The sequence below is a fragment of the Pseudophryne corroboree genome, chromosome 4, assembly GCF_028390025.1.
Source record: "Pseudophryne corroboree isolate aPseCor3 chromosome 4, aPseCor3.hap2, whole genome shotgun sequence".
In the NCBI taxonomy this organism is placed as follows: Eukaryota; Metazoa; Chordata; class Amphibia; order Anura; family Myobatrachidae; genus Pseudophryne; species Pseudophryne corroboree.
The window spans coordinates 88,227,937-88,253,764 of record NC_086447.1 but is presented as its reverse complement, the minus strand read 5'-3'; the positions used below and the strand labels follow the sequence as shown (position 1 = coordinate 88,253,764).

At 49.8% G+C, this 25,828-nt stretch overlaps 1 protein-coding gene across 3 annotated transcripts in view; it reads left to right on the top strand.

Moving 5' to 3' along the window:
- TNFRSF21 (TNF receptor superfamily member 21) overlaps positions 1 to 25,828 on the top strand; it is a 162,668-nt gene that overhangs the window by 124,366 nt on the left and 12,474 nt on the right. Inside the window, exon 6 of one of the 3 annotated variants that reach the window (XM_063915243.1) lies at positions 2,064 to 2,182. The exons of the other annotated variants lie outside the window; for them this stretch is intronic. Within the exon in view, the coding sequence (XP_063771313.1) occupies positions 2,064 to 2,168 (105 nt within the window). The 3' untranslated portion in view covers positions 2,169 to 2,182. Of the gene's footprint in view, positions 1 to 2,063; positions 2,183 to 25,828 lie in introns of those variants that run through there. 3 annotated transcript variants of the gene reach the window in all.

Here is a 25,828-nt window from a genome sequence, read left to right as displayed (position 1 = left end):
TTGGAGAGAGAGAAAGTACCAACCAATCCGCTTAGAACTGTCATTTTTCGAACACTGCTGGTAACATGGCAGCTAGAAGCTGATTGGCTAGCTGATTAAGATGTTCATGGAGGAGACGTATTAGAACTGCTCTGCTACCTGTTCCATGTAGACAAGTGACAGTCCCCGGGGGTGGGGTGCATTTCTTGACAGCCTTCAGGGGAATCTTGTTGGACCCCAGATGAAACTGTGCGTTGTAGCTTATTCTGTGCTGCCCAAAACTGAACAGTAAATGTATGTGACAGGTGTGGCTTGTGTTGGCTCGCTGCCACTTTCCAGACCTCCACAAGTTCAGTCGAATTTCCTTGGCTTGTCTGGCCAGAGGCAGCCGATGAAAGACGCATTGATTTGCAAAGGAAATTACGGCTCTTAGTTCAGGTAGCAACAGTACTGGCTGTGACCATACAAATCAGCAAGAGAAGGGACATTTCATGTAATGCGAGAGCTCTGCCGGGAACGTTCGCATGACAAATTCTAATGGCTTTTTTTTTTTTTTTTTTTTTTTATATAGCATAGGCTAGGTGGGATGCAGTTAAGTTCCCGATCGACGGGATCCCAGCGGTCGATATACCGACGCCTGAATCTCGAGGGATGCCTCAAGCCTGGCGTCTAAATACCGACATCGCTCGGGATACCGGCATCAAAATATAGACAGCCGGAATCCCAAACGTCCTTCCAGCGGGACGCGTGGGAATCCTGCCGCGGTCATGGGAGGGGCAGGGGAGGGGAGAAGGTTAGGTTTAGGCACTTAAAAGGGGAGGGTTAGGGTTAGGCACCTAGTGGGGAGGGTTAGGGTTAGGCACCAAGGGGGGAGGGTTAGGGTTAGGCACCTAGCGGGAGGGTTAGGTTTAGGCAGTGGGGAAGGGAGGGTTAGGCACCTAGTGGGAGGGTTAGGTTTAGGCAGTGGGGAAGGGAGGGTTAGGGTTAGGCACCTAGTGGGGAGGGTTAGGCAGTGGGGAAGGGAGGGTTAGGGTTAGGCAGCGGGGAAGGAAGGGTTATGGTTAGGCACCTGGCGGGGAGGGTTAGGTTTAGGCAGCGGGGAAGGAAGGGTTAGGGTTAGGCACTTAGTGGGGAGGGTTAGGTTTAAGCAGCGGGGAAGGGAGGGTTAGGGTTAGGCACCTGGTGGGGAGGGTTAGGGTTAGGCATCAAGCGGGGAGGGTTAGGTTTAGGCAGCGGGGAAGGGGATGGTCAGGGTTTGGCACCACCAGGGGGGGTTAGGTTTAGGCACCCACAAGGTAGGGTTAGGGTGGGGGCAGGGGAGGGTACTTTACAGGGAGGTGTCGGGATTCTGATGGTTGGGATGCCGCTGTCGGTATTCTGATTGCCGACATCCCGTCCATCGGGAAATCATACTGAACCCGGCTTGGTATAGCTTAGTGCTGTCACTGTGCGAGCTATGAGTAAGAGTGGCAGGAGGGCTCAGGCAGACCTGGATGTGGGAAGATCATTTCCTAAGGCAGCTGGTGGGTAATATATTCCATGTAACAATATTTCTATGCTTCTATAATGTATGTGACTTGTGAATGGAAAGTTATACCCGCTCCCTGTATACACACATCCCTGTGGTGCTTTAATCCTGCACGCTGCCGCCACCCTGCTGTACTTTCTGTTTGGCGCACAGTGTGTTTTATTATTTGCTAGACATCTATTGTGACTCCCAGGTGCAGGCTTTACTAGATTAGTGTTGCAAATGCCGTATGTCTCCCTCTGTAATGGAATTACTGGAAGAGCATCTCCCCTGCGGAGGTTCTGATGCACTTGTCAGCCAGTGACTCCTGCATTGCAGAGGAATAGAGGTGGGCCCTGTGATCAGGATTGGGTTTACCCTGCAGGTACAGTACCTGGAAAGGCACTGTTTGGTGTCTCTGACCATGCCCACAGTGGGTGGGGTTACTAGTAAGACTGCTTGGCATACACCTAGTCTCAATACACCATGCAGTGCAAGACACCTGAGGTGAGGGAGCTGTGCCCAGCGGGCTAACGTAGCAACTTTTTCTTACATTTGTGTCTTGTTCGCATCGCAGACACAGCCAAACACCACTCAGTCTTTACCAGCGACACCGGGCTGCGACTTTAACCACAGAGGAATTGAATATGTACAGTCGCAGATGAAGCACAGTGGAACTTGATGTGAATAAAAGCTGCAGCCGCTGCATGGTGGCACTTCGTGTATAGATGCAGGCTCATTCGCACACAGATATACACATCACATTGATCAGTACAGTCTTGTGAAGCAGTTTTGACGCATCAAATTGCGACTAAGACACATATTTGAGCGCAAAAAGACACGGACGCACAGAGAAGGGTCATTCGGCATGACTGTGTCAATAGTGTATGAGGACACATCTGTAATGCTCAGTGTGTATCAAGTGTGTCATAGCAGCGTGACCTGTGTGTAGTGATCAGTGTGTATCAGGAGTGACTGATGCATAGTAATTGGTGTGTGATGTCAGAGTAACCTGTGTGTAGTGAACCAGGTGTGTGATGTCAGTGTGACCTGTGTGTAATGACCAGGTGTGTGATGTCAGAGTAACCTGTGTGTAGTGACCAGGTGTGTGATGTCAGTGACCTGTGTGGAGTGACCAGGTGTGTGATGTCCGTGTGACCTGTGTGGAGTGACCAGGTGTGTGATGTCAGAGTGACCTGTGTGTAGTGACCAGGTGTGTGATGTCAGAGTGACCTGTGTGGAGTGACCAGGTGTGTGATGTCAGAGTGACCTGTGTGTGATGTCAGAGTGACCTGTGTGTAGTGACCAGGTGTGTGATGTCAGAGTGACCTGTGTGTAGTGACCAGGTGTGTGATGTCAGTGGGACCTGTGTGTAGTGAACCAGGTGTGTGATGTCAGACTAACCTGTGTGTAGTGAACCAGGTGTGTGATGTCAGAGTGACCTGTGTGGAGTGACCAGGTGTGTGATGTCCGTGTGACCTGTGTGGAGTGACCAGGTGTGTGATGTCAGAGTGACCTGTGTGGAGTGACCAGGTGTGTGATGTCAGAGTAACCTGTGTGTAGTGACCAGGTGTGTGATGTCAGAGTGACCTGTGTGGAGTGACCAGGTGTGTGATGTCAGAGTAACCTGTGTGGAGTGACCAGGTGTGTGATGTCAGAGTGACCTGTGTGGAGTGACCAGGTGTGTGATGTCCGTGTGACCTGTGTGGAGTGACCAGGTGTGTGATGTCAGAGTAACCTGTGTGTAGTGACCAGGTGTGTGATGTCAGAGTGACCTGTGTGGAGTGACCAGGTGTGTGATGTCAGAGTAACCTGTGTGTAGTGACCAGGTGTGTGATGTCAGAGTAACCTGTGTGTAGTGACCAGGTGTGTGATGTCAGAGTGACCTGTGTGGAGTGACCAGGTGTGTGATGTCAGTGGGACCTGTGTGGAGTGACCAGGTGTGTGATGTCAGAGTAACCTGTGTGTAGTGACCAGGTGTGTGATGTCAGAGTGACCTGTGTGGAGTGACCAGGTGTGTGATGTCAGTGGGACCTGTGTGGAGTGACCAGGTGTGTGATGTCAGTGGGACCTGTGTGTAGTGACCAGGTGTGTGATGTCAGAGTGACCTGTGTGGAGTGACCAGGTGTGTGATGTCCGTGTGACCTGTGTGGAGTGACCAGGTGTGTGATGTCAGAGTGACCTGTGTGGAGTGACCAGGTGTGTGATATCGGAGTAACCTGTGTGTAGTGACCAGGTGTGTGATGTCAGAGTGACCTGTGTGGAGTGACCAGGTGTGTGATATCAGAGTAACCTGTGTGTAGTGACCAGGTGTGTGATGTCAGAGTGACCTGTGTGGAGTGACCAGGTGTGTGATGTCAGTGGGACCTGTGTGGAGTGACCAGGTGTGTGATGTCAGTGGGACCTGTGTGGAGTGACCAGGTGTGTGATGTCAGTGGGACCTGTGTGGAGTGACCAGGTGTGTTATGTCAGTGGGACCTGTGTGGAGTGACCAGGTGTGTGATGTCAGTGACCGGTGTGGAGTGACCAGGTGTGTGATGTCCGTGTGACCTGTGTGTAGTGACCAGGTGTGTGATGTCAGAGGTCAGAGTGACCGGTGTGGAGTGACCAGGTGTGTGATGTCCGTGTGACCTGTGTGGAGTGACCAGGTGTGTGATGTCAGAGTAACCTGTGTGTAGTGACCAGGTGTGTGATGTCAGAGTGACCTGTGTGGAGTGACCAGGTGTGTGATGTCAGAGTGACCTGTGTGGAGTGACCAGGTGTGTGATGTCAGAGTAACCTGTGTGTAGTGACCAGGTGTGTGATGTCAGTGTGACCTGTGTTGAGTGACCAGGTGTGTGATGTCAGTGGGACCTGTGTGTAGTGACCAGGTGTGTGATGTCAGTGGGACCTGTGTGTAGTGACCAGGTGTGTGATGTCAGAGTGACCTGTGTGGAGTGACCAACCAGGTGTGTGATGTCAGAGTGACCTGTGTGTAGTGACCAGGTGTGTGATGTCAGAGTGACCTGTGTGTAGTGACCAGGTGTGTGACCTGTGTGGTAGTGACCAGGTGTGTGATGTCAGAGTGACATGTGTGGAGTGATTATAGCCATAACTAGACTTTTTGGTGCCCTCGGCTAGAAAGAGCATTGGCCATTTTGCAAATAGGGGAAGGAGGATGACGAAGCTGATTCCAGAGAAAGCACATTATGATTCCCCTTCCCACTCGACAAATATGCTTCAACTCATTAATTTCAATATACCATCCAAATTGTTGATTTTTCGGAAAGGAAAGAACTAAAGAAGCTACTGTAGTTTGTGACTACTGTATATGTATTTTGGCAAATAAACGTGTATTGTGCTCATACACATTGCATACAAATAAATTGAGTTTTGATATCCTTACCTTTCTCTCTCAGCAAAGTATCCACCCTTAGCGGCGATCACAGCAGTACAGATGCGGGGCATTATGGCGGTCAGCTTGTCTAAAGCTTCCGCTCCAATTGCAGCCACTTGTTCTGTTGCAACTCCCAAAGGTGGTTTTAACTCGTTACTTGTATATGATTAACAAACCTGTCCAGATGAGTCCAAAGGAGTTCAGTAGGATTACAGTCAGGACTCTGGGGTTGTCAACCCATGTTCCTCAGCACTTGTTGCCGTTATTTTCACTGAACATACTTTTTGAAAAGACTGGAGGTATGTTTTGGGTCGTTATCTTGCTGTAGTGTGAAACTACGACCAATAAAGCGGGTGCCGGAAGATATGGCATGGTGCACCGGGATGTTGTGGTAGCGTTTGGTGTCCATGATTCTTTTAATCTTTACAGAGTCACCAACCTTACTACCTCTGAAACATCCCCAGACCATAATGGAACCTCCTCCATGCTTGGCTGTGGGGTGAATGCAAGCAGGAAGTATGAGCTCACCTGTCGCACAACGAACTGGCGCATCTTGGACCCAGACACCACAGACTTCGATTTGTCTGTGAAAAAAACCTTCTTACACAGACTAGTGGTCCAGCTCCTGTGCTTTTTAGGCCACAATAGCTTCTTCTTTTTATGGGCCTAAGCAATGGTTTTCGGGCTGGAACACATCCCTTGTAACCGCTGGCTACAAGGCGCTGTTTGTCTGTCGTGATTGACGCAATTTTCTTTCTCGTTTCCATCAGAGCAGCACGGATCTGACGAGTTGTTTGGAATCTGTCCTGTTTGGAGCACACTCTGATAAATTAGTCTTCTTGTTTTGTTTTCACTCGAGGTTGTCCAGGTCCTGAGCAATCACACACACTGTTGTATCATTTGAGGGTACACTGCACGCCAGAAATTTCACGCAGACCATAGTTGCATTTCTCAAAGTGACTATGGAAGTTCGCTTTTCGATTGCTCACTCCTTCTTGGGAGCCATTTACGAGACCACTTTACACGTTTTCACAGTATCACAATACAAGGCGGACACCAGAATTCTTCCACGGTGTATGTGTTGACGTATCGGGTTTTAAAACAGCATTGGGCATGTATCTGATATCCTTACCAGCACCTCGTGATCTTACGTGCGGAATTTGTTTATTTTCAGTGATCAGACATTATCCCGCTGTTGGCAAACGTCCCAGATTCTTTACCTCAGGAAGAGGGATCTTTGTGCACGGCGCAGAAAATAGAGGGCGTGGCATAGAGGGGAACGCCACACCCGTGCGTCACAGTAGGTGGCCTCACTTCTGTTCAATACAGGTGCATTAAGTTCATCCTTTGCAGAAAAATCAGTAATCTGTTATTTGGCGGCATAGATAGGGGCAGCAGGAGGAAGCTACATGTTAAAAATAAGAATTTACTTATTCGTAGTGGATGCTGGGACTCCGTAAGGACCATGGGGAATAGCGGCTCCGCAGGAGACTGGGCACAAAAGTAAAAGCTTGAACTAGCTGGTGTGCACCGGCTCCTCCCCCTATGACCCTCCTCCAAGCCTCAGTTAGGATACTGTGCCCGGACGAGCGTACATAATAAGGAAGGATATTGAATCCCGGGTAAGACTCATACCAGCCACACCAATCACACCGTACAACCTGTGATCTGAACCCAGTTAACAGTATGATAAACGAAGGAGCCTCTGAAAAGATGGCTCACAACAATAATAACCCGAATTTTGTAACAATAACTATATACAAGTATTGCAGACAATCCGCACTTGGGATGGGCGCCCAGCATCCACTACGGACTATGAGAAATAGAATTATCGGTAAGTAAATTCTTATTTTCTCTAACGTCCTAAGTGGATGCTGGGACTCCGTAAGGACCATGGGGATTATACCAAAGCTCCCAAACGGGCGGGAGAGTGCGGATGACTCTGCAGCACCGAATGAGAGAACTCCAGGTCCTCCTCAGCCAGGGTATCAAATTTGTAGAATTTAGCAAACGTGTTTGCCCCTGACCAAGTAGCTGCTCGGCAAAGTTGTAAAGCCGAGACCCCTCGGGCAGCCGCCCAAGATGAGCCCACCTTCCTTGTGGAATGGGCTTTTACAGATTTTGGCTGTGGCAGGCCTGCCACAGAATGCGCAAGCTGAATTGTACTACAAATCCAACGAGCAATCGTCTGCTTAGAAGCAAGAGCACCCAGCTTGTTGGGTGCATACAGGATAAACAGCGAGTCAGATTTCCTGACTCCAGCCGTCCTGGAAATATATATTTTGAGGGCCCTGACTACGTCCAGTAACTTGGAGTCCTCCAAGTCCCTAGTAGCCGCAGGCACCACAATAGGCTGGTTCACGTGAAACGCTGAAACCACCTTTGGGAGAAATTGAGGACGAGTCCTCAATTCTGCCCTATCCGTGTGAAAAATCAGGTAAGGGCTTTTATAAGATAAAGCCGCCAATTCTGAGACACGCCTGGCTGAAGCCAGGGCTAACAGCATTACCACCTTCCATGTGAGATATTTTAATTCCACAGTGGTGAGTGGTTCAAACCAATGTGATTTTAGGAACCCCAAAACCACATTGAGATCCCAAGGTGCCACCGGGGGCACAAAAGGAGGCTGTATATGCAGTACCCCTTTGACAAACGTCTGGACTTCAGGCACTGAAGCCAGTTCTTTTTGGAAGAAAATAGACAGGGCCGAAATTTGAACCTTAATGGACCCTAATTTTAGGCCCATAGACAGTCCTGTTTGCAGGAAATGTAGGAAGCGACCCAGTTGAAATTCCTCTGTAGGGGCCTCTTTGGCCTCACACCACGCAACATATTTTCGCCAAATGCGGTGATAATGTTTTGCGGTTACATCCTTCCTGGCCTTTATCAGGGTAGGGATGACTTCTTCTGGAATGCCTTTTTCCTTCAGGATCCGGCGTTCAACCGCCATGCCGTCAAACGCAGCCGCGGTAAGTCTTGGAACAGACAAGGTCCCTGCTGGAGCAGGTCCTTTCTTAGAGGTAGAGGCCACGGGTCCTCCGTGAGCATCTCTTGAAGTTCCGGGTACCAAGTCCTTCTTGGCCAATCCGGAACCACGAGTATAGTTCTTACTCCTCTCCTTTTTATGATTCTCAGTACTTTTGGTATGAGAGGCAGAGGAGGGAACACATACACTGACTGGTACACCCATGGTGTTACCAGAGCGTCCACCGCTATTGCCTGAGGGTCCCTTGACCTGGCGCAATATCTGTCTAGTTTTTTGTTGAGACGGGACGCCATCATGTCCACCTTTGGTTTTTCCCAACGGTTTACCATCTCTTGGAAGACTTCTGGATGAAGTCCCCACTCCCCCGGGTGAAGGTCGTGTCTGCTGAGGAAGTCCGCTTCCCAGTTGTCCACTCCCGGAATGAACACTGCTGACAGTGCTATCACATGATTCTCCGCCCAGCGAAGAATCCTTGCAGCTTCTGCCATCGCCCTCCTGCTTCTCGTGCCGCCCTGTCTGTTTACGTGGGCGACTGACGTGATGTTGTCCGATTGGATCAATACCGCCTGACCCTGAAGCAGGGGTTTTGCTTGACTTAGGGCATTGTAGATGGCCCTTAGTTCCAGAATGTTTATATGAAGAGATGTTTCCATGCTTGACCACAAGCCCTGGAGATTTTGTCCCTGTGTGACTGCTCCCCAGCCTCTCAGGCTGGCATCTGTGGTCACCAGGATCCAATCCTGAATGCCGAATCTGCGGCCCTCTAGTAGATGAGCACTCTGCAGCCACCACAGAAGAGACACCCTTGTCCTTGGCGACAGGGTTATCCGCTGATGCATCTGAAGATGCGATCCGGACCATTTGTCCAGAAGATCCCACTGAAACGTTCTTGCATAGAATCTTCCAAATGGAATCGCTTCGTAAGAAGCCACCATTTTTCCCAGGACCCTCGTGCACTGATGCACTGACACCTGGCCTGGTTTTAGGAGATTCCTGACTAGCTCGGATAACTCCCTGGCCTTCTCCTCTGGGAGAAACACCTTTTTCTGGACTGTGTCCAGAATCATTCCTAGGAACAGGAGACGTGTCGTTGGAATCAGCTGCGATTTTGGAATATTTAGGATCCACCCGTGCTGACGTAACACTAACTGAGATAGTGCTACTCCGACTTCTAACTGTTCCCTGGACCTTGCCCTTATCAGGAGATCGTCCAAGTAAGGGATAATTAAAACGCCTTTTCTTCGAAGAAGAATCATCATTTCGGCCATTACCTTGGTAAAGACCCGAGGTGCCGTGGACAACCCAAACGGCAGCGTCTGAAACTGATAATGACCGTTTTGTACTACAAACCTGAGGTACCCTTGGTGAGAAGGGTAGATTGGGACGTGGAGATAAGCATCTTTGATGTCCAGAGACACCATATAGTCCCCTTCTTCCAGGTTTGCTATCACTGCTCTGAGTGACTCCATCTTGAATTTGAACCTCTTTATGTAAGTGTTCAAGGATTTTAGATTTAAAATTGGTCTCACCGAGCCGTCCGGCTTCGGTACCACAAACAGCGTGGAATAAAACCCCTTTCCCTGTTGTAGGAGAGGTACCTTGATTATCACCTGCTGGGAATACAGCTTGTGAATGGCTTCCAAAACTGCCTCCCTGTCGGAGGGAGACTTTGGTAGAGCAGACTTCAGGAACCGGCGAGGGGGAGACGTCTCGAATTCCAGTTTGTACCCCTGTGATACTACCTGCAGAATCCAGGGGTCCACTTGCGAGTGAGCCCACTGCGCGTTGAAATTTTTGAGACGGGCCCCCACCGTGTCCGAGTCCGCTTGTAAAGCCCCAGCGTCATGCTGAAGACTTGGCAGAAGCAGAGGAGGGCTTCTGCTCCTGGGAAGAGGCTGCCTGGTGCAGTCTTTTTCCTCTTCCTCTGCCCCGGGGCAGAAATGAGTGGCCTTTTGCCCGCCTGTACTTATGGGAACGAAAGGACTGAGTTTGAAAAGACGGTGTCTTTTTCTGCTGAGAGGTGACCTGGGGTAAAACGGTGGACTTTCCGGCCGTTGCCGTGGCCACCAGGTCCGATAGACCGGCCCCAAATAACTCCTCTCCTTTAAACGGCAATACTTCCATATGTCGTTTGGAATCCGCATCCCCTGACCACTGTCGCGTCCATAACGCTCTTCTGGCAGAAATGGACATAGCACTCACTCTTGATGCCAGGGTGCAAATATCCCTCTGTGCATCACGCATATATAGTAATGCATCCTTCAAATGCTCTATAGTTAGCAATATACTGTCCCTATCCAGGGTATCAATATTTTCAGTCAGGGAATCCGACCACGCCACTCCAGCACTGCACATCCAGGCTGATGCGATTGCTGGTCGCAGTATAACACCCGTATGTGTGTATATACCCTTCAGGATATTTTCCAGCCTTCTATCCGCTGGTTCTTTGAGGGCGGCCGTATCAGGAGACGGTAACCCTACTTGTTTAGATAAACGTGTGAGCGCTTTATCTACTTTAGGGGGTGTTTCCCAACGCGCCCTAACCTCTGGCGGGAAAGGGTATAGTGCCAATAATTTATTAGAAATTAGCACTTTTTTATCGGGGGAAACCCACGCTTTATCACACACCTCATTTAATTCATCTGACTCAGGAAAAGCTACTGGTAGTTTTTTCACTCCCCACATAATACCCTTCTTTGTGGTACTTGTAGTGTCAGAAATGTTCAATGCCTCCTTCATTGCCGTGATCATGTAACGTGTGGCCCTACTGGACATTACGTTTGTCTCCTCACCGTCGACACTGGACTCAGTATCCGTGTCTGGGTCTGTGTCGACCCACTGAGGTAACGGGCGTTTTATCGCCCCTGACGGTGTCTGAGACGCCTGGACAGGCACTAATTGATTTGTCGGCTGTCTCATGTCGTCAACAGTTTTTTGTAAAGTGCTGACATTGTCACGTAGTTCTTTAAATACAACCATCCAGTCAGGTGTCGACTCCCTAGGGGGTGACATCACTAATACAGGCAATTGCTCTGCTTTCACATCATTTTCCTCCTCATACATGTCGACACAATCGTACCGACACCCAGCACACACACAGGGAATGCTCTGATAGAGGACAGGACCCCACTAGCCCTTTGGGGAGACAGAGGGAGAGTTTGCCAGCACACACCAGAGCGCTATATATATATATATATATATATATATATATAGGGATAACCTTATATAAGTGTTACTCCCTTTTATAGCTGCTGTTTATAATTTAGCTGCCAATAGTGCCCCCCCTCTCTCGTTTTTACCCTGATTCTGTAGGGACTGCAGGGGAGAGTCAGGGAGCCGTCCTTCCAGCGGAACTGTGAGGGAAAATGGCGCTTGTGTGCTGAGGAGATAGGCTCCGCCCCTTCACGACGGCCTTATCTCCCACTTTTTTCTGGAAAACTGGCAGGGGTTAAATACATCCATATAGCCCAGGAGCTATATGTGATGTATTTCTTTTGCCATCCTAAGGTATTTCTGTTTTTATTGCGTCTCAGGGCGCTCCCCCCCAGCGCCCTGCACCCTCAGTGACCGGAGTGTGAAGTGTGCTGAGAGCAATGGCGCACAGCTGCAGTGCTGTGCGCTACCTTAGTTGAAGACAGGAACGTCTTCTGCCGCCGATTTCACCGGACCTCTTCGTTCTTCTGGCTCTGTAAGGGGGCCGGCGGCGCGGCTCCGGGACCCATCCAGGCTGAACCTGTGATCGTCCCTCTGGAGCTAATGTCCAGTAGCCTAAGAAACCCAATCCACTCTGCACGCAGGTGAGTTCGTTTCTTCTCCCCTTAGTCCCACGATGCAGTGAGCCTGTTGCCAGCAGGACTCACTGAAAATAAAAAACCTAAAATAAACTTTTACTCTAAGCAGCTCAGGAGAGCCACCTAGCATGCACCCTTCTCGTTCGGGCACAAAAATCTAACTGAGGCTTGGAGGAGGGTCATAGGGGGAGGAGCCGGTGCACACCAGCTAGTTCAAGCTTTTACTTTTGTGCCCAGTCTCCTGCGGAGCCGCTATTCCCCATGGTCCTTACGGAGTCCCAGCATCCACTTAGGACGTTAGAGAAATTATTAAATCAGTTAATTGGCAGGTGCCGCTGATAGCGGTCCCTGCCTTGCAGCTATCTGTTCTGCGGTACTTGTTGCACCACCCTAGTTATGACCTGATCAGGTGTGTGATGTCAAACTGACCTGTGCACAGTGACGAGTGTGTAACGGGAGTGACCTGTGTACAGTGACCAGCATGTATCGGGAGTGACCTGTGTACAGTGACCAGCGTGTATCGGGAGTGACCTGTGTACAGTGACCAGCGTGTATCGGGAGTGAGCTGTGTACAGTGACCAGCGTGTAACGGGAGTGACCTGTGTACAGTGACCAGTGTGTAACGGGAGTGACCTGTGTACAGTGACCAGTGTGTAACGGGAGTGAGCTGTGTACAGTGACCATTGTGTAACGGTCGTGACCTGTGTACAGTGACCAGTGTGTAACGGGAGTGACCTGTGTACAGTGACCAGTGTGTAACGGGAGTGCGCTGTGTACAGTGACCAGTGTGTAACGGGAGTGCGCTGTGTACAGTGACCAGTGTGTAGCGGGAGTGACCTGTGTACAGTGACCAGTGTGTAACGGGAGGGACCTGTGACCAGTGTGTAACGGGAGTGAGCTGTGTACAGTGACCATTGTGTAACGGGAGTGACCTGTGTACAGTGACCAGTGTGTAACGGGAGTGACCTGTGTACAGTGACCAGTGTGTAACTGGAGTGAGCTGTGTACAGTAACCAGTGTGTAACGGGAGTGACCAGTGTGTAACGGGAGTGACCTGTGTACAGTGACCAGTGTGTAACAGGAGTGAGCTGTGTACAGTGACCAGTGTGTAACGGGAGGGACCTGTGACCAGTGTGTAACGGGAGTGAGCTGTGTACAGTGACCAGTGTGTAACGGGAGTGAGCGGTGTACAGTGACCAGTGTGTAACGGGAGGGACCTGTGACCAGCGTGTATCGGGAGTGAGCTGTGTACAGTGACCAGTGTGTATCGGGAGTGACCTTTGTACAGTGACCAGCGTGTATCGGGAGTGACCTTTGTACAGTGACCAGCGTGTATCGGGAGTGACCTGTGTACAGTGACCAGCGTGTATCGGGAGTGACCTGTGTACAGTGACCAGCGTGTATCGGGAGTGACCTGAGTACAGTGACCAGCGTGTATCGGGAGTGACTTGTGTACAGTGACCAGCGTGTATCGGGAGTGACCTGTGTACAGTGACCAGCGTGTATCGGGAGTGACCTTTGTACAGTGACCAGCGTGTATCGGGAGTGACCTGTGTACAGTGACCAGCGTGTATCGGGAGTGACCTGTGTACAGTGACCAGCGTGTATCGGGAGTGACCTGTGTACAGTGACCAGCGTGTATCGGGAGTGACTTGTGTACAGTGACCAGCGTGTATCGGGAGTGACCTTTGTACAGTGACCAGCGTGTATCGGGAGTGACCTTTGTACAGTGACCAGCGTGTATCGGGAGTGACCTGTGTACAGTGACCAGCGTGTATCGGGAGTGACTTGTGTACAGTGACCAGCGTGTATCGGGAGTGACCTGTGTACAGTGACCAGCGTGTATCGGGAGTGACCTGTGTACAATGGCCCTCATTCTGAGTTGATCGCTCGCTAGCTGCTTTTAGCAGCATTGCACACGCTAGGCCGCCGCCCTCTGGGAGTGTATCTTAGCTTAGCAGAACTGCTACTAAATAATTCTTTGCAGTTTCTGAGTAGCTCCAGACCTACTCCTAGACTGCGATCACCTCAGTCCGTTTAGTTCCTGGTTTGACGTCACAAACACGCCCTGCGTTCGACCAGCCACTCCCCCGTTTCTCCAGCCACAGTCATTGCCACTCCTGCGTTTTTACCTGGCACGCCTGCGTTTTTTAGCACACTCCCTGAAAACGGCCAGTTTCCACCCAGAAACACCTTCTTCCTGACAATCACACTACGATCACTCGAGCGATGAAAAAAAGTCGCTCGAGCTTGTGTAAATCTACAAAGTTTTGTGTGAAAGTACTTAGCGCATGCGCGCTGCGTACCATGCACATTTTTGCCGTTATTTTCCTTAATCGCTGCACTGCGAAAATCGGCAGCGAGCGAACAACTCTGAATGACCACCAATGACCAGCGTGTATCGGGAGTGAGCTGGGTACAGTGACCAGCGTGTATCGGGAGTGAGCTGGGTACAGTGACCAGCGTGTGTCGGGAGTGAGCTGTGTACAGTGACCAGCGTGTATCGGGAGTGAGCTGGGTACAGTGACCAGCGTGTATCGGGAGTGAGCTGTGTACAGTGACCAGCGTGTATCGGGAGTGACCTGTGTACAGTGACCAGTGTGCATCGGGAGTGACCTGTGTACAGTGACTGGTGTGTATCGGGAGTGAGCTGGGTACAGTGACCAGTGTGCATCGGGAGTGACCTGTGTACAATGACCAGTGTGTAACGGGAGTGACCTGTGTACAGTGACCAGCGTGTATCGGGAGTGACCTGTGTACAGTGACCAGCGTGTATCGGGAGTGACCTGTGTACAGTGACCAGCGTGTATCGGGAGTGACCTGTGTACAGTGACCAGCGTGTATCAGGAGTGAGCTGGGTACAGTGACCAGCGTGTATCGGGAGTGAGCTGTGTACAGTGACCAGTGTGTATCGGGAGTGACCTTTGTACAGTGACCAGCGTGTATCGGGAGTGACCTTTGTACAGTGACCAGCGTGTATCGGGAGTGGCCTGTGTACAGTGACCAGCGTGTATCGGGAGTGACCTGTGTACAGTGACCAGCGTGTATCGGGAGTGAGCTGTATACAGTGACCAGTGTGTATCGGGAGTGAGCTGTGTACAGTGACTGGTGTGTATCGGGAGTGAGCTGGGTACAGTGACCAGTGTGTATCGGGAGTGACCTGTGTACAGTGACCAGTGTGTATCGGGAGTGACCTGTGTACAGTGACCTGTGTACAGTGACCTGTGTACAGTGACCAGTGTGTATCGGGAGTGACCTGTGTACAGTAACCAGTGTGCATCGGGAGTGAGCGGTGTACAGTGACCGGTGTGTATCGGGAGTGACCTGTGTACAGTGACCAGCGTGTGTCGGGAGTGAGCTGTGTACAGTGACCAGCGTGTATCGGGAGTGAGCTGGGTACAGTGACCAGTGTGTATCGGGAGTGAGCTGTGTACAGTGACCAGCGTGTAACGGTAGTGACCAGTGTCCAGTGTGTATCGGGAGTGACCTGTGTACAGTGACCAGTGTGCATCGGGAGTGACCTGTGTACAGTGACTGGTGTGTATCGGGAGTGAGCTGGGTACAGTGACCAGTGTGTATCGGGAGTGACCTGTGTACAGTGACCAGTGTGCATCGGGAGTGAGCTGTGTACAGTGACCGGTGTGTATCGGGAGTGACCTGTGTACAGTGACCAGTGTGCATCGGGAGTGACCTGTGTACAGTGACCGGTGTGTATCGGGAGTGACCTGTGTACAGTGACTGGTGTGTATCGGGAGTGAGCTGGGTACAGTGACCAGTGTGCATCGGGAGTGACCTGTGTACAGTGACCTGTGTACAATGACCAGTGTGTAACGGGAGTGACCTGTGTACAGTGACCTGTGTGTAACGGGAGTGATCTGTGTACAGTGACCAGTGTGTATCGGGAGTGACCTGTGTACAGTGACCAGCGTGTATCAGGAGTGAGCTGGGTACAGTGACCAGCGTGTATCGGGAGTGAGCTGTGTACAGTAACCAGTGTGTATCGGGAGTGACCTGTGTATAGTGACCAGCGTGTATCGGGAGTGACCTGTGTACAGTGACCAGTGTGTATCGGGAGTGACCTGTGTACAGTGACCAGCGTGTATCGGGAGTGACCTGTGTACAGTGACCAGCGTGTATCGGGAGTGACCTGTGTACAGTGACCTGTGTACAGTGACCAGCGTGTATCGGGAGTGACCTGTGTACAGTGACCTGTGTACAGTGACCAGCGAGTATCGGGAGTGACCTGTGTACAGTGACCAGCGTGTATCGGGAGTGACCTGTGTACAGTGATCAGCGTGTGATATCCGTGTCTGGTTTGGCAATACAGTGTATGCTGTCATTGAGTGTTGTGTATTTTCTACCAACCGGTTATAGTGACATATATCCTTATCACAATTCATGTCATAATATTGTTCCCACGGTGGATTTTTGTTTTGTGAGTGGAGCTGAGGTGTGCAGCCGGACCGGCAGGGTGAGGAAAGGTGTTTGTTACTCTGTGGAAACTTTGCCGGCCCCCTCTAAATGGCTGGCTACAGCCCTGGTCCCCTGCTCTTCCTATGTACACTTTCCCCAGTTATTACTGACAGTGCGCATGTTATTGTATCCCAGGCAGACGCTGTGTCCCGCTCTGTACAGACATAGACTGGCTCAGCCTCTCACATTGGGAACATTCTGCTTGTGCTGAATGTGAAAGACTCTATCAGTAAGTTCTAGCAGTGTCAGGAACATATCAGAGACTCCCACTTCATGACTTATGCATAACAGAGCAGACGTCTCGCGTTGTCTGGAACACAGAGAAGACGGGTGTTTGATAAATGTCAGCGGCAACCGCAATCTACATTAACCCTTTACCCCATTTCCATGGCCTGTGAGCTTGTGTTACTGTACCCCACTGTATTGTTTGGGGGAAACAGAAGTACAGTATATAAACCATTAAGACGGACGTGTGAACTAATGTTGTGCTCAGTGTTATTGAAATGTTTGTTTGGCGTTTGCATCGCTGATCTGTGCTGTTGGAGGACCCTGCTTCTTCCAGGATCTAAACCTGTGGCTTTCTGCTTCTCTTATTACCTCTTCTCACATTGTGATACTGCTCATTTCACATCCTGCTTTCGCAGGTCTAATCACACAACTGGCAATGTCCGCAGGCTTCTGAAACACTCAGTGCCGCTGTGGCCTTAACTTCTGGTTGTCCTAGTCTTCTCTCTTTAAGACTGGGGGGACATATGGACGAGCAGATGTGGATAGATTTAAAATAATTTAAGATAGGGCTGTAGCACGTTTTCTGCAATATGCTGGATACACTGTTGTAGTTACTAGTGAGTAGATAAAGCCATTTCCGTCATAAATTCTGCCCTACCTTCCAGGTCACACAGGATAGATGGAGTTTGCTCTTCCTGTACAGTAACCTGATTTAGCTACAGCTATATTGCTACTTATTACCCAGACACATTATTGAGGAGAGTTTTATTGCTGTTTGCCGTCTACTGTTCACGCCACTGGCACTAGTGTACAGATCCTTGTTAGGGTTCGTAGTCAGAAGGTAATATACGTAATTCCAGAACAGAGAGACCCTACAGTACTGTACCGCTGCTTTTATTTTTGTGGACCTTTTCTGTTTTTGTTTTCTTTTGGACTGTAAGCTCCTACAAGCAGATTGCTGCGGTTTATTGTGTCACCTTATCGTCGGCAGTCTCCACCTGCAGTGGGCATGAAAGGGGACCTGTCATCTCACACCGTGCCACCATTGGACGATGTACACGGTGCAGGAGGATCTGGTTAACCACATAACTTTCATAAACCTTCCTATCAAATTGCATCCACTCTGCACAGTCCACACATATGCTCACATGTCTTCTCATTCTATGCAATAGATAGCACCTTTCCTTATGTACACATGCCTATTTCCCTATGGATTGTAAGCTTGCGAGCAGGGCCTTCCTACCTCTATGACTGTTTGTTATCACCCATTTTGTTATTGTTATTTCAAATTGTAAAGCGCAACGGAATTTGCTGCGCTATATAAGAAACTGTTAATAAATAAATAATATTAGCGTCAAAAATCATCCTTTTATTAGCAATTTTATTTTTTTTAACTCTCTTCCATAAATATCCCCACAAATAATACCTTTTTCATTTTCTTTAAATAAAATACCAGCCAATCAGCTCCTAACTGTAATTTATAATTTTTTTGTCTGTACAGGTACTCCCTAAAGTCCACTAGTACTCCCTAAAGTCCACTAGTACTCCCTAAAGTCCACTAGTACTCCCTAAAGTCCACTAGTGGACCCCTTCTTATTATAGCAGCCTGTAACATGACAGTTAGGAGCTGATTGGCTGGTACTTTGTCTCTCTCCACTTTATCACTCTCCGAGGCTCTAGTACATCTCCCTCTAAGTGAGATGACCCCTTTATTTATGTGACACAAGTGCGTATATGGCAGCGTGAGTGATAGAAAGATTTAGGTTTTTTTAAGTGCACACTCCCATCTCTGGAAATCTTACTATGCAGTGTAGGGGGCTATTATAGGCTTTTGTAGGTCTGATAATTATAGCTGGCCACCAGACACATCATCTGAAAGAGGGAACTCGCCATTTACAGGGCAGCCTTCTCTCGTACTCCCTTTTTGGTATTTATTTATTTTACTTACTTTAAGTGCTTTAATGCCGAGGATGAGTCAGACTTGTCCTTAACACTCAAGTGGCTAAATTTGCATAAACACTGGCCTATATATCTGCCGTTCTCTTGAACGGCTGATATATCGCGGGTCCTTCGGCCAGTGTGTACGAGCAATATGTCTGTGAACTCCGTCGTTCACAGACATATCGCATCGGCCCCGCAGCACAGCTGACTGCCAATATATTGTTAGATATATTGGCACGTCGGTGTGTGTGAACGGGCGGTCAGCCGACCGCCCGTACATAAGCTGCAACAGCCGGCTGTGACTGACAGCTGAACTGGGCGGGCGTGTGTAAGTGCCCGCTCAGTTCATTACGTCAGGCACGATGGATTGCCAGTGTGTATGCACAGCACACTGCCTGATCCGATACTGTAATGCTGGGTACACACCTATAGATATATCTGCAGATCAGTTGATCTGCAGACATATCTATCGGTGTGTACCCAGCATTACAGTAGTAAATCCATGTGTATTGGTGTATGGATGAAATCTGTCGGCACCAGTGTCCCAGTTCCTGCCCGCATACTCTCCACAGGGCCGTCTTAACAGCAGTGTGGGCCCCTGGGCACAACAATGCACTGGGGCCCCTACCTATCCTCCAGCGGTAGGGGTTGGGGGTGCTATCAGCGGCAGCTTTGATGTCCCGTGGGCGGCAGGGGGTGTTCTATCTGTCGCTCAGCATGTAGGACCTGGAGTAGTGATTTCTGTTCATTAATCCTTTACTGCACAAATGGGTCAGAAGTGAGAACACTAAACTGTAGAAGGGGGCATTGGGCTGAATGAAGGGGCCCTGGTACATAACTTCCAGGATGGTAGGGGTTTTTTAATGTGCAGGGGAGGGGTGGATAGTGGAGTGGGCTTAATATTCATCATTTTCTGGTGGGAGGGCAGCTTGCTTGACTGCAGATATCTCCAGTTCCTGGAAATAGATGTCTTAGCTTTCAATGGGATAAAAACACTAGAGTCTCACCTTTCAGGAGGTTCTGGGGACTTGGGGATCAGAGTTCAGGAGCCAGAGCAATCCACCAACGAAAATATAAAACTGTATACCAGGCGTGTGGAGCTGGAGCAGGGACAAGCTGCTGGAAGGCTGATATCTCTGGTTCTGGGCATAGTAGAGACAAGCTGCCAGTGTTCACCAAAAGGGGAGAGTCCCAGCTTCTGGAGTATACCCTTAGGAAAACTCTAAGTCAAACAGAATCTGAGATATCTGGCTGGGAAGAGCAATTAACAGGCTTGGATGGAGACCACTGCTTTGAAGTCGGATATCTCTGGTTCCCCTGGCCCGATTTTCAAAAATCTGGTACCCCTGGAAAGAGGGGACCCTTAGCTATCAGCCTAGGGCCCTTATACTCCTGGGGCCCTTGGGCAAGAGCCCATTGAGCCCATACGGAAAGACGGCCCTGACTCTCCAGAATGTCCACTGACCCTCCTCGCCTACCAGTGCAAGCCCTCATTACCACCACATGCCAAAAACATCTGTACAACCCCAAACTGCAAGCATTCTATATGGAAGATCTATCGCATGCAACACAGCAGAATAATCCTGCAATTTTGGCAAAACAAGACTCCTCTATCATGGGTCAGTTCTTTCTTTATAAGTCTAAACAAGTCATGTAGAATGATTTTTGTTAATCTAAGGGCGAGATACATACCATCTAACACCATACACACCGTACAACATGGTATATACTAAACCAGTTAACAGCATGAACAAAACAGCATCAGCCAGAAACTGATCGCAACTGTAACATAACCCTTATGTAAGCAACAACTATATACAAGCCTTGCAGAAATAGTCCGCACTGGGACGGGCGCTCAGCATAATCTACGGACTAGGAGAAAAAGATTTACCGGTAGATTTAAAATCTAATTTTCTCTTCCGTCCTAGAGGATGCTGGGGACTCCGTAAGGACCATGGGGATTATACCAAAGCTCCAAACTGGGCGGGAGAGTGCGGATGACTCTGCAGCACCGATTGAGCAAACATGAGGTCCTCATTAGCCAGGGTATCAAACTTGTAGAATTTTGCAAAAGTATTTGAACCCGACCAAGTAGTTGCTCGGCAGAGCTGTAATGCCGAGAAGCCTCGGGCAGCCGCCCAAGAAGAGCCCACCTTCCTAGTGGAATGGGCCTTTACCGAATTTGGTAACGGCAATCCAGCCGTAGAATGAGCCTGCTGAATCGTGTTACAGATCCAGCGAGCAATAGTCTGCTTAGAAGCAGGAGCGCCAACCTTGTTGGCTGCATACAGGACAAACAGTGCCTCTGTTTTCCTAACCCGAGCCGTCCTGGCTACATACATTTTTAAGGCCCTGACTACATCAAGGGACTTGGAATCCTTCAAGTCACCCGTAGCCACAGGCACCACAGTAGGTTGGTTCATATGAAACGACGAAACCGCCTTCGGTAGAAATTGAGGACGAGTTCTCAACTCTGCTCGATCCACATGGAAAATCAGATAGGGGCTCTTGTGAGACAAAGCCGCCAATTCGGACACCCGCCTCGCAGATGCCAAGGCCAACAACATGACCACTTTCCAAGTGAGAAATTTTAATTCAACCATTTGAAGAGGTTCAAATCAGTGTGATTTAAGGAACTGTAACACCACGTTAAGGTCCCACGGAGCCACCGGGGGCACAAAAGGAGGCTGGATGTGCAGCACTCCCTTTACAAAAGTCTGGACTTCTGGGAGAGAAGCCAATTCCTTCTGAAAGAATATAGATAAGGCCGAAATCTGCACCTCAATGGAGCCTAACTTCAGGCCCATATCCACTCCTGTCTGTAGAAAATGGAGAAAACGACCCAGCTGAAAATCTTCCGTAGGAGCATTCTTGGCTTCACACCAAGATATATATTTCCTCCAGATACGGTGATAATGCTTCGCCGTTACCTCCTTCCTAGCTTTGATTAGAGTAGGGATGACTTCCCCCGGAATACCTTTCCTAGCTAGGATTTGGTGTTCAACCGCCATGCCGTCAAACGTAACCGTGGTAAGTCTTGGAACACACAGGGCCCCTGTTGCAACAGGTCCTCCCTGGGAGGAAGAGGCCACGGATCTTCTGTGAGCATTTCCTGAAGATCTGAATACCAGGCCCTTCGAGGCCAATCTGGAACTATGAGTATTGTTTGCACTCTTGTTCGTCTTATGATTCTCAATATTTTTGAGATGAGTGGAAGTGGAGGGAACACATAGACCAACCGAAACACCCACGGTGTCACTAGGGCGTCCACTGCCACTGCATGAGGGTCCCTCGACCTGGAACAATACGTCCGAAGCTTTTTGTTGAGGCGTGACGCCATCATGTCTATTTGAGGAAGTCCCCAACGACTTGTTACCTCTGCAAAGACTTCTTGATGAAGTCCCCACTCTCCTGGATGGAGATCGTGTCTGCTGAGGAAGTCTGCTTCCCAGTTGTCTACTCCCAGAATGAAGACAGCTGACAGAGCGCTTACATGATTTTCCGCCCAGCGAAGAATCCTGGTGGCTTCTGCCATTGCTGCTCTGCTCCTTGTCCCGCCCTGGCAGTTTACATGCACCACTGCTGTGACGTTGTCTGACTGGATCAGAACGGGTAGGTTGCGACGAAGATTATCCGCCTGTTGTAGGCCATTGTATATGGCCCTTAATTCCAGCACATTGATGTGTAGACAAGCCTCCTGGCTTGACCATATTCCCTGAAAAAATGTTTCCTTGTGTGACTGCTCCCCATCCTTGGAGGCTCGCGTCCGTGGTCACAAGAACCCAATCTTGAATGCCGAACCTGTGACCCTCTAGAAGGTGAGCACTCTGAAGTCACCACAGGAGAGATACCCTGGCCCTGGGGGACAGGCTTATCCTCCGATGCATTTGTAGATGGGACCCTGACCACTTGTCCAGAAGGTCCCACTGAAAAGTTATCGCATGGAACCTGCCGAACGGAATGGCCTCGTAGGCCGCCACCATCTTTCCCAATACTCGAGTCCATTGATGAACTGACACTCTTTTTGGTTTCAGCAGGTCCTTGACCATGTTCTGGAGTTCCTGGGCTTTTTCCATTGGGAGAAAAACCCTCTTTTTTTCCGTATCCAGAACCATGCCCAAAAATGACAGCCGAGTTGTCGGAACCACCTGCGACTTTGTTAGATTTAGAATCCAGCCGTGTTATTGTAGTACTCTCAGGGAGAGAGACACGCTTTTTAGTAACTGATCTCTTGATCTTGCCTTTATCAGGAGATCGTCCAAGTATGGGATAATTGTGACCCCTTGCTTGCGCAGGAGCACCATAATTTCTGCCATTACCTTGGTGAAAATTCTCGGGGCCGTGGAAAGCCCAAACGGCAACGTCTGAAACTGGTAATGACAATCCTGTACAGCGAATCTCAGGTACGCCTGATGAGGCGGATATATAGGGACATGACGGTAAGCATCCTTTGTCTAGTGACACCATAAAATCCCCCCCTTCCAGGCTGGAGATCACTGCCCGGAGAGATTCCATCTTGAATTTGAACGTTTTCAAGTATAGGTTCAGGGATTTTAGATTCAGAATTGGTCTGACCGAGCCATCCGGCTTCGGGACCACAAATAGGGTTGGATAAAACTCTTTCCCCTGTTGCACTAGGGTAACCTTGATAATCACCTGCTGTTGACACAGCTTTTGTATGGCAGCTGAAACTATTTCCCTCTCTGGAGGAGAAGCTGGCAAGGCCGATTTGAAAAATCGGTGTGGAGGCACCTCTTCGAACTCCAGTTTGTAGCCTCGGGATACAATTTCGACCACCCAGGGATCCAAATCCGACTGAACCCAGACTTGGCTAAAGAGCCGAAGACGTGCCCCCACCGGTGCTGACTCCCGCAGCGGAGCCCCAGCGTCATGCGGTGGATTTTGTAGAGGCCGGGGAGGATTTTTGTTTCTGGGAACTAGCCGTAGCTGGTGTTCTTTTCCCTCTACCTCTGGCGAGGAAGGAAGAGACCCGACCCTTTCTGAACTTTTGCGACTGAAAGGGCTGCATCTGGTATTGAGGTGTTTTCTTTTGCTGTGGGGGAACATAAGGCAAAAAAGAAGACTTACCCACAGTAGCTGTGGAAACCAGGTCCGCGAGGCCCTCCCCAAATAAAACTTCACCTTTGTAAGGCAAAGCCTCCATATGTCTCTTTGAATCAGCATCACCTGTCCATTGACGGGTCCACAGGGACCTTCTAGCAGAAACTGCCATGGCATTGGCTCTTGAACCCAACAGCCCAATATCTCTCGCAGCCTCTCTCATATATAACGCTGCGCCCTTAATGTGACCCAAGGTCAACAAAATACTATCTTTATCTAGGGTGTCAGTGTCAGATGACAAGTTATCTGCCAACACTGCAATTGCGCTACCCACCCATGCCGATGCTACTGCCGGTCTGAGTAGGGCACCCGTAGTCGCATAAATTAATTTTAAGGTAGTTTCCTGTCAGCGATCCGCAGGATCCTTGAGGTCTGCCGTGTCCGGGGACGGTAGTGAAACCTTTTTGGACAAGCGCGTCAAGGCCTTGTCCACCGTGGGCAAGGATTCCCACCGTAACCTGTCCTTTGAGGGGAAAGGATACGCTATACTAATTCTCTTGGGAACCTGCAGTCTCTTGTCTGGAGTTTCCCAAGCCTTTTCAAATAAAGCGTTCAGCTCATGAGATGGGGGAAATGTTACCTCAGGTTTCTTTTCCTTAAACATGCAGACCCTCGTGTCAGGGACAGAGGGGTCCTCTGTGATATGCAAAACATCTTTTATTGCAATAATCATATATTGAATACTCTTGGCCACCCTTGGGTGCAACCTTGCATCATCATAGTCGACACTGGAGTCGGAATCCGTGTCGGTATCAGTGTCTGCTATCTGATAAAAGGGACATTTATGGGACCCTTAAGGGTCTTGTGATACAGTAACAGCCATGGATTGACTCCCTGCTTTGTCCTTGGACTCTGCTTTGTCCAATCTCGTATGTAATAAGGTCACATTAGCATTTAAAACGTTCCACATATCCAACCAATCAGGTGTTGGCTGTGCCGACGGAGACACCACCACAATCTGCTCTGCATCCTCCCTAGACGAGCCTTCTGCTTCAGACATGTCGACACACATGTACTGACACCCCCACACACACTGGGATATATGAATATGGGGACAGCCCCCAAATAAGGCCCTTTGGAGAGACAGAGAGAGTGTATGCCAGCACACATCCAGCGCCACTAGATACTGAAAACAAAGTCCCAGCCTGTACAGCGCTTTATATATACAATTTGCACCAAATAAATGTGCCCCCCCCCCCCCTCGTTTTTTGTCCCGTTACTTGATCAGCAGGGGAGAGTCCGGGAGAAGCTTCTCTGCAGTGTGCTGTGGAGAAAATGGCGCTGGTTAGTGCTGGAGGATCAAGCCCCGCCCCCTCGACGGCGGGCTTCGGTCCCGCTCATTTGTTTATACCGGCGGGGGTTTTATAACATACTGCCTCCGCAGTATCTAATAATGGTGCCAGTTTAATGTGAGGTAATTGTTGCTGCCCAGGGCGCCCGCCCTGCACCCTTGCTGTGCCTTGTGTGTGTGTGTGGGAGCAATGGCGCGCAGCGCGACCGCTGTGCGGTACCTCTCTGAAGATCTGAAGTCTTCTGCCGCCTTTGAAGTCTTCTTACTTCATATACTTACCCGGCTTCTATCATCCGGCTCTGTGAGGAGGACGGCGGCGCGGCTCCGGGACGAACAGCAAGGACGACACCTCTGTTCCGACCCTCTGGAGCTAATGGTGTCCAGTAGCCTAAGAAGCAGAGCCCATCAGTCCAGGAAAGTGGGTCTGCTTCTCTCCCCTCAGTCCCACGATGCAGGGAGCCTGTTGCCAGCAGTGCTCCCTGAAAATAAAAAACCTAACAAAAGTCTTTTCAGAGAAACTCAGTAGAGCTCCCCTGCAGCGCATCCAGTCTCCTCTGGGCACAGGATCTAACTGAGGTCTGGAGGAGGGGCATAGAGGGAGGAGCCAGTTCACACCCATCTAAAGTCTTAGAGTGCCAATGTCTCCTGCGGAGCCCGTCTATACCCATGGTCCTTACGGAGTCCCCAGCATCCTCTAGGACGTAAGAGAAACATTAAAAACTCATTTTGACCTTTTGACCATGTCGACCTAGAGATCCTGTCAACCTTGCATTCCTGCCGACCTAGGCACTGTTGACCAATTGTGGTCGACCTAGACACTGTCCACCCAATGAACCACACCCTATTAATCTCGGTAAAGTGGAAGGCGTTAAAGCACCAGCCAATCAGCTCCAATCACAGGCTGGGTTTGAAAAATGACAGTTGGGAGCTGATTGGCTGGTGCATTGTCACCTTCCACTTTATCACTTCACCAGGCTTAATAAATCCGCCCCTCATCCTCTGTCACCAACTTGTAACTTTCTTTTTGTTCTGTCTGCTCTGAGGGCTGCCAGTAATTAAGATGGAGATTTTCTATACGATAGAGATGCTGCACAGAGGGGTGTAGTACGGTATGCCGGCGCTCGGGCTCCCGGCG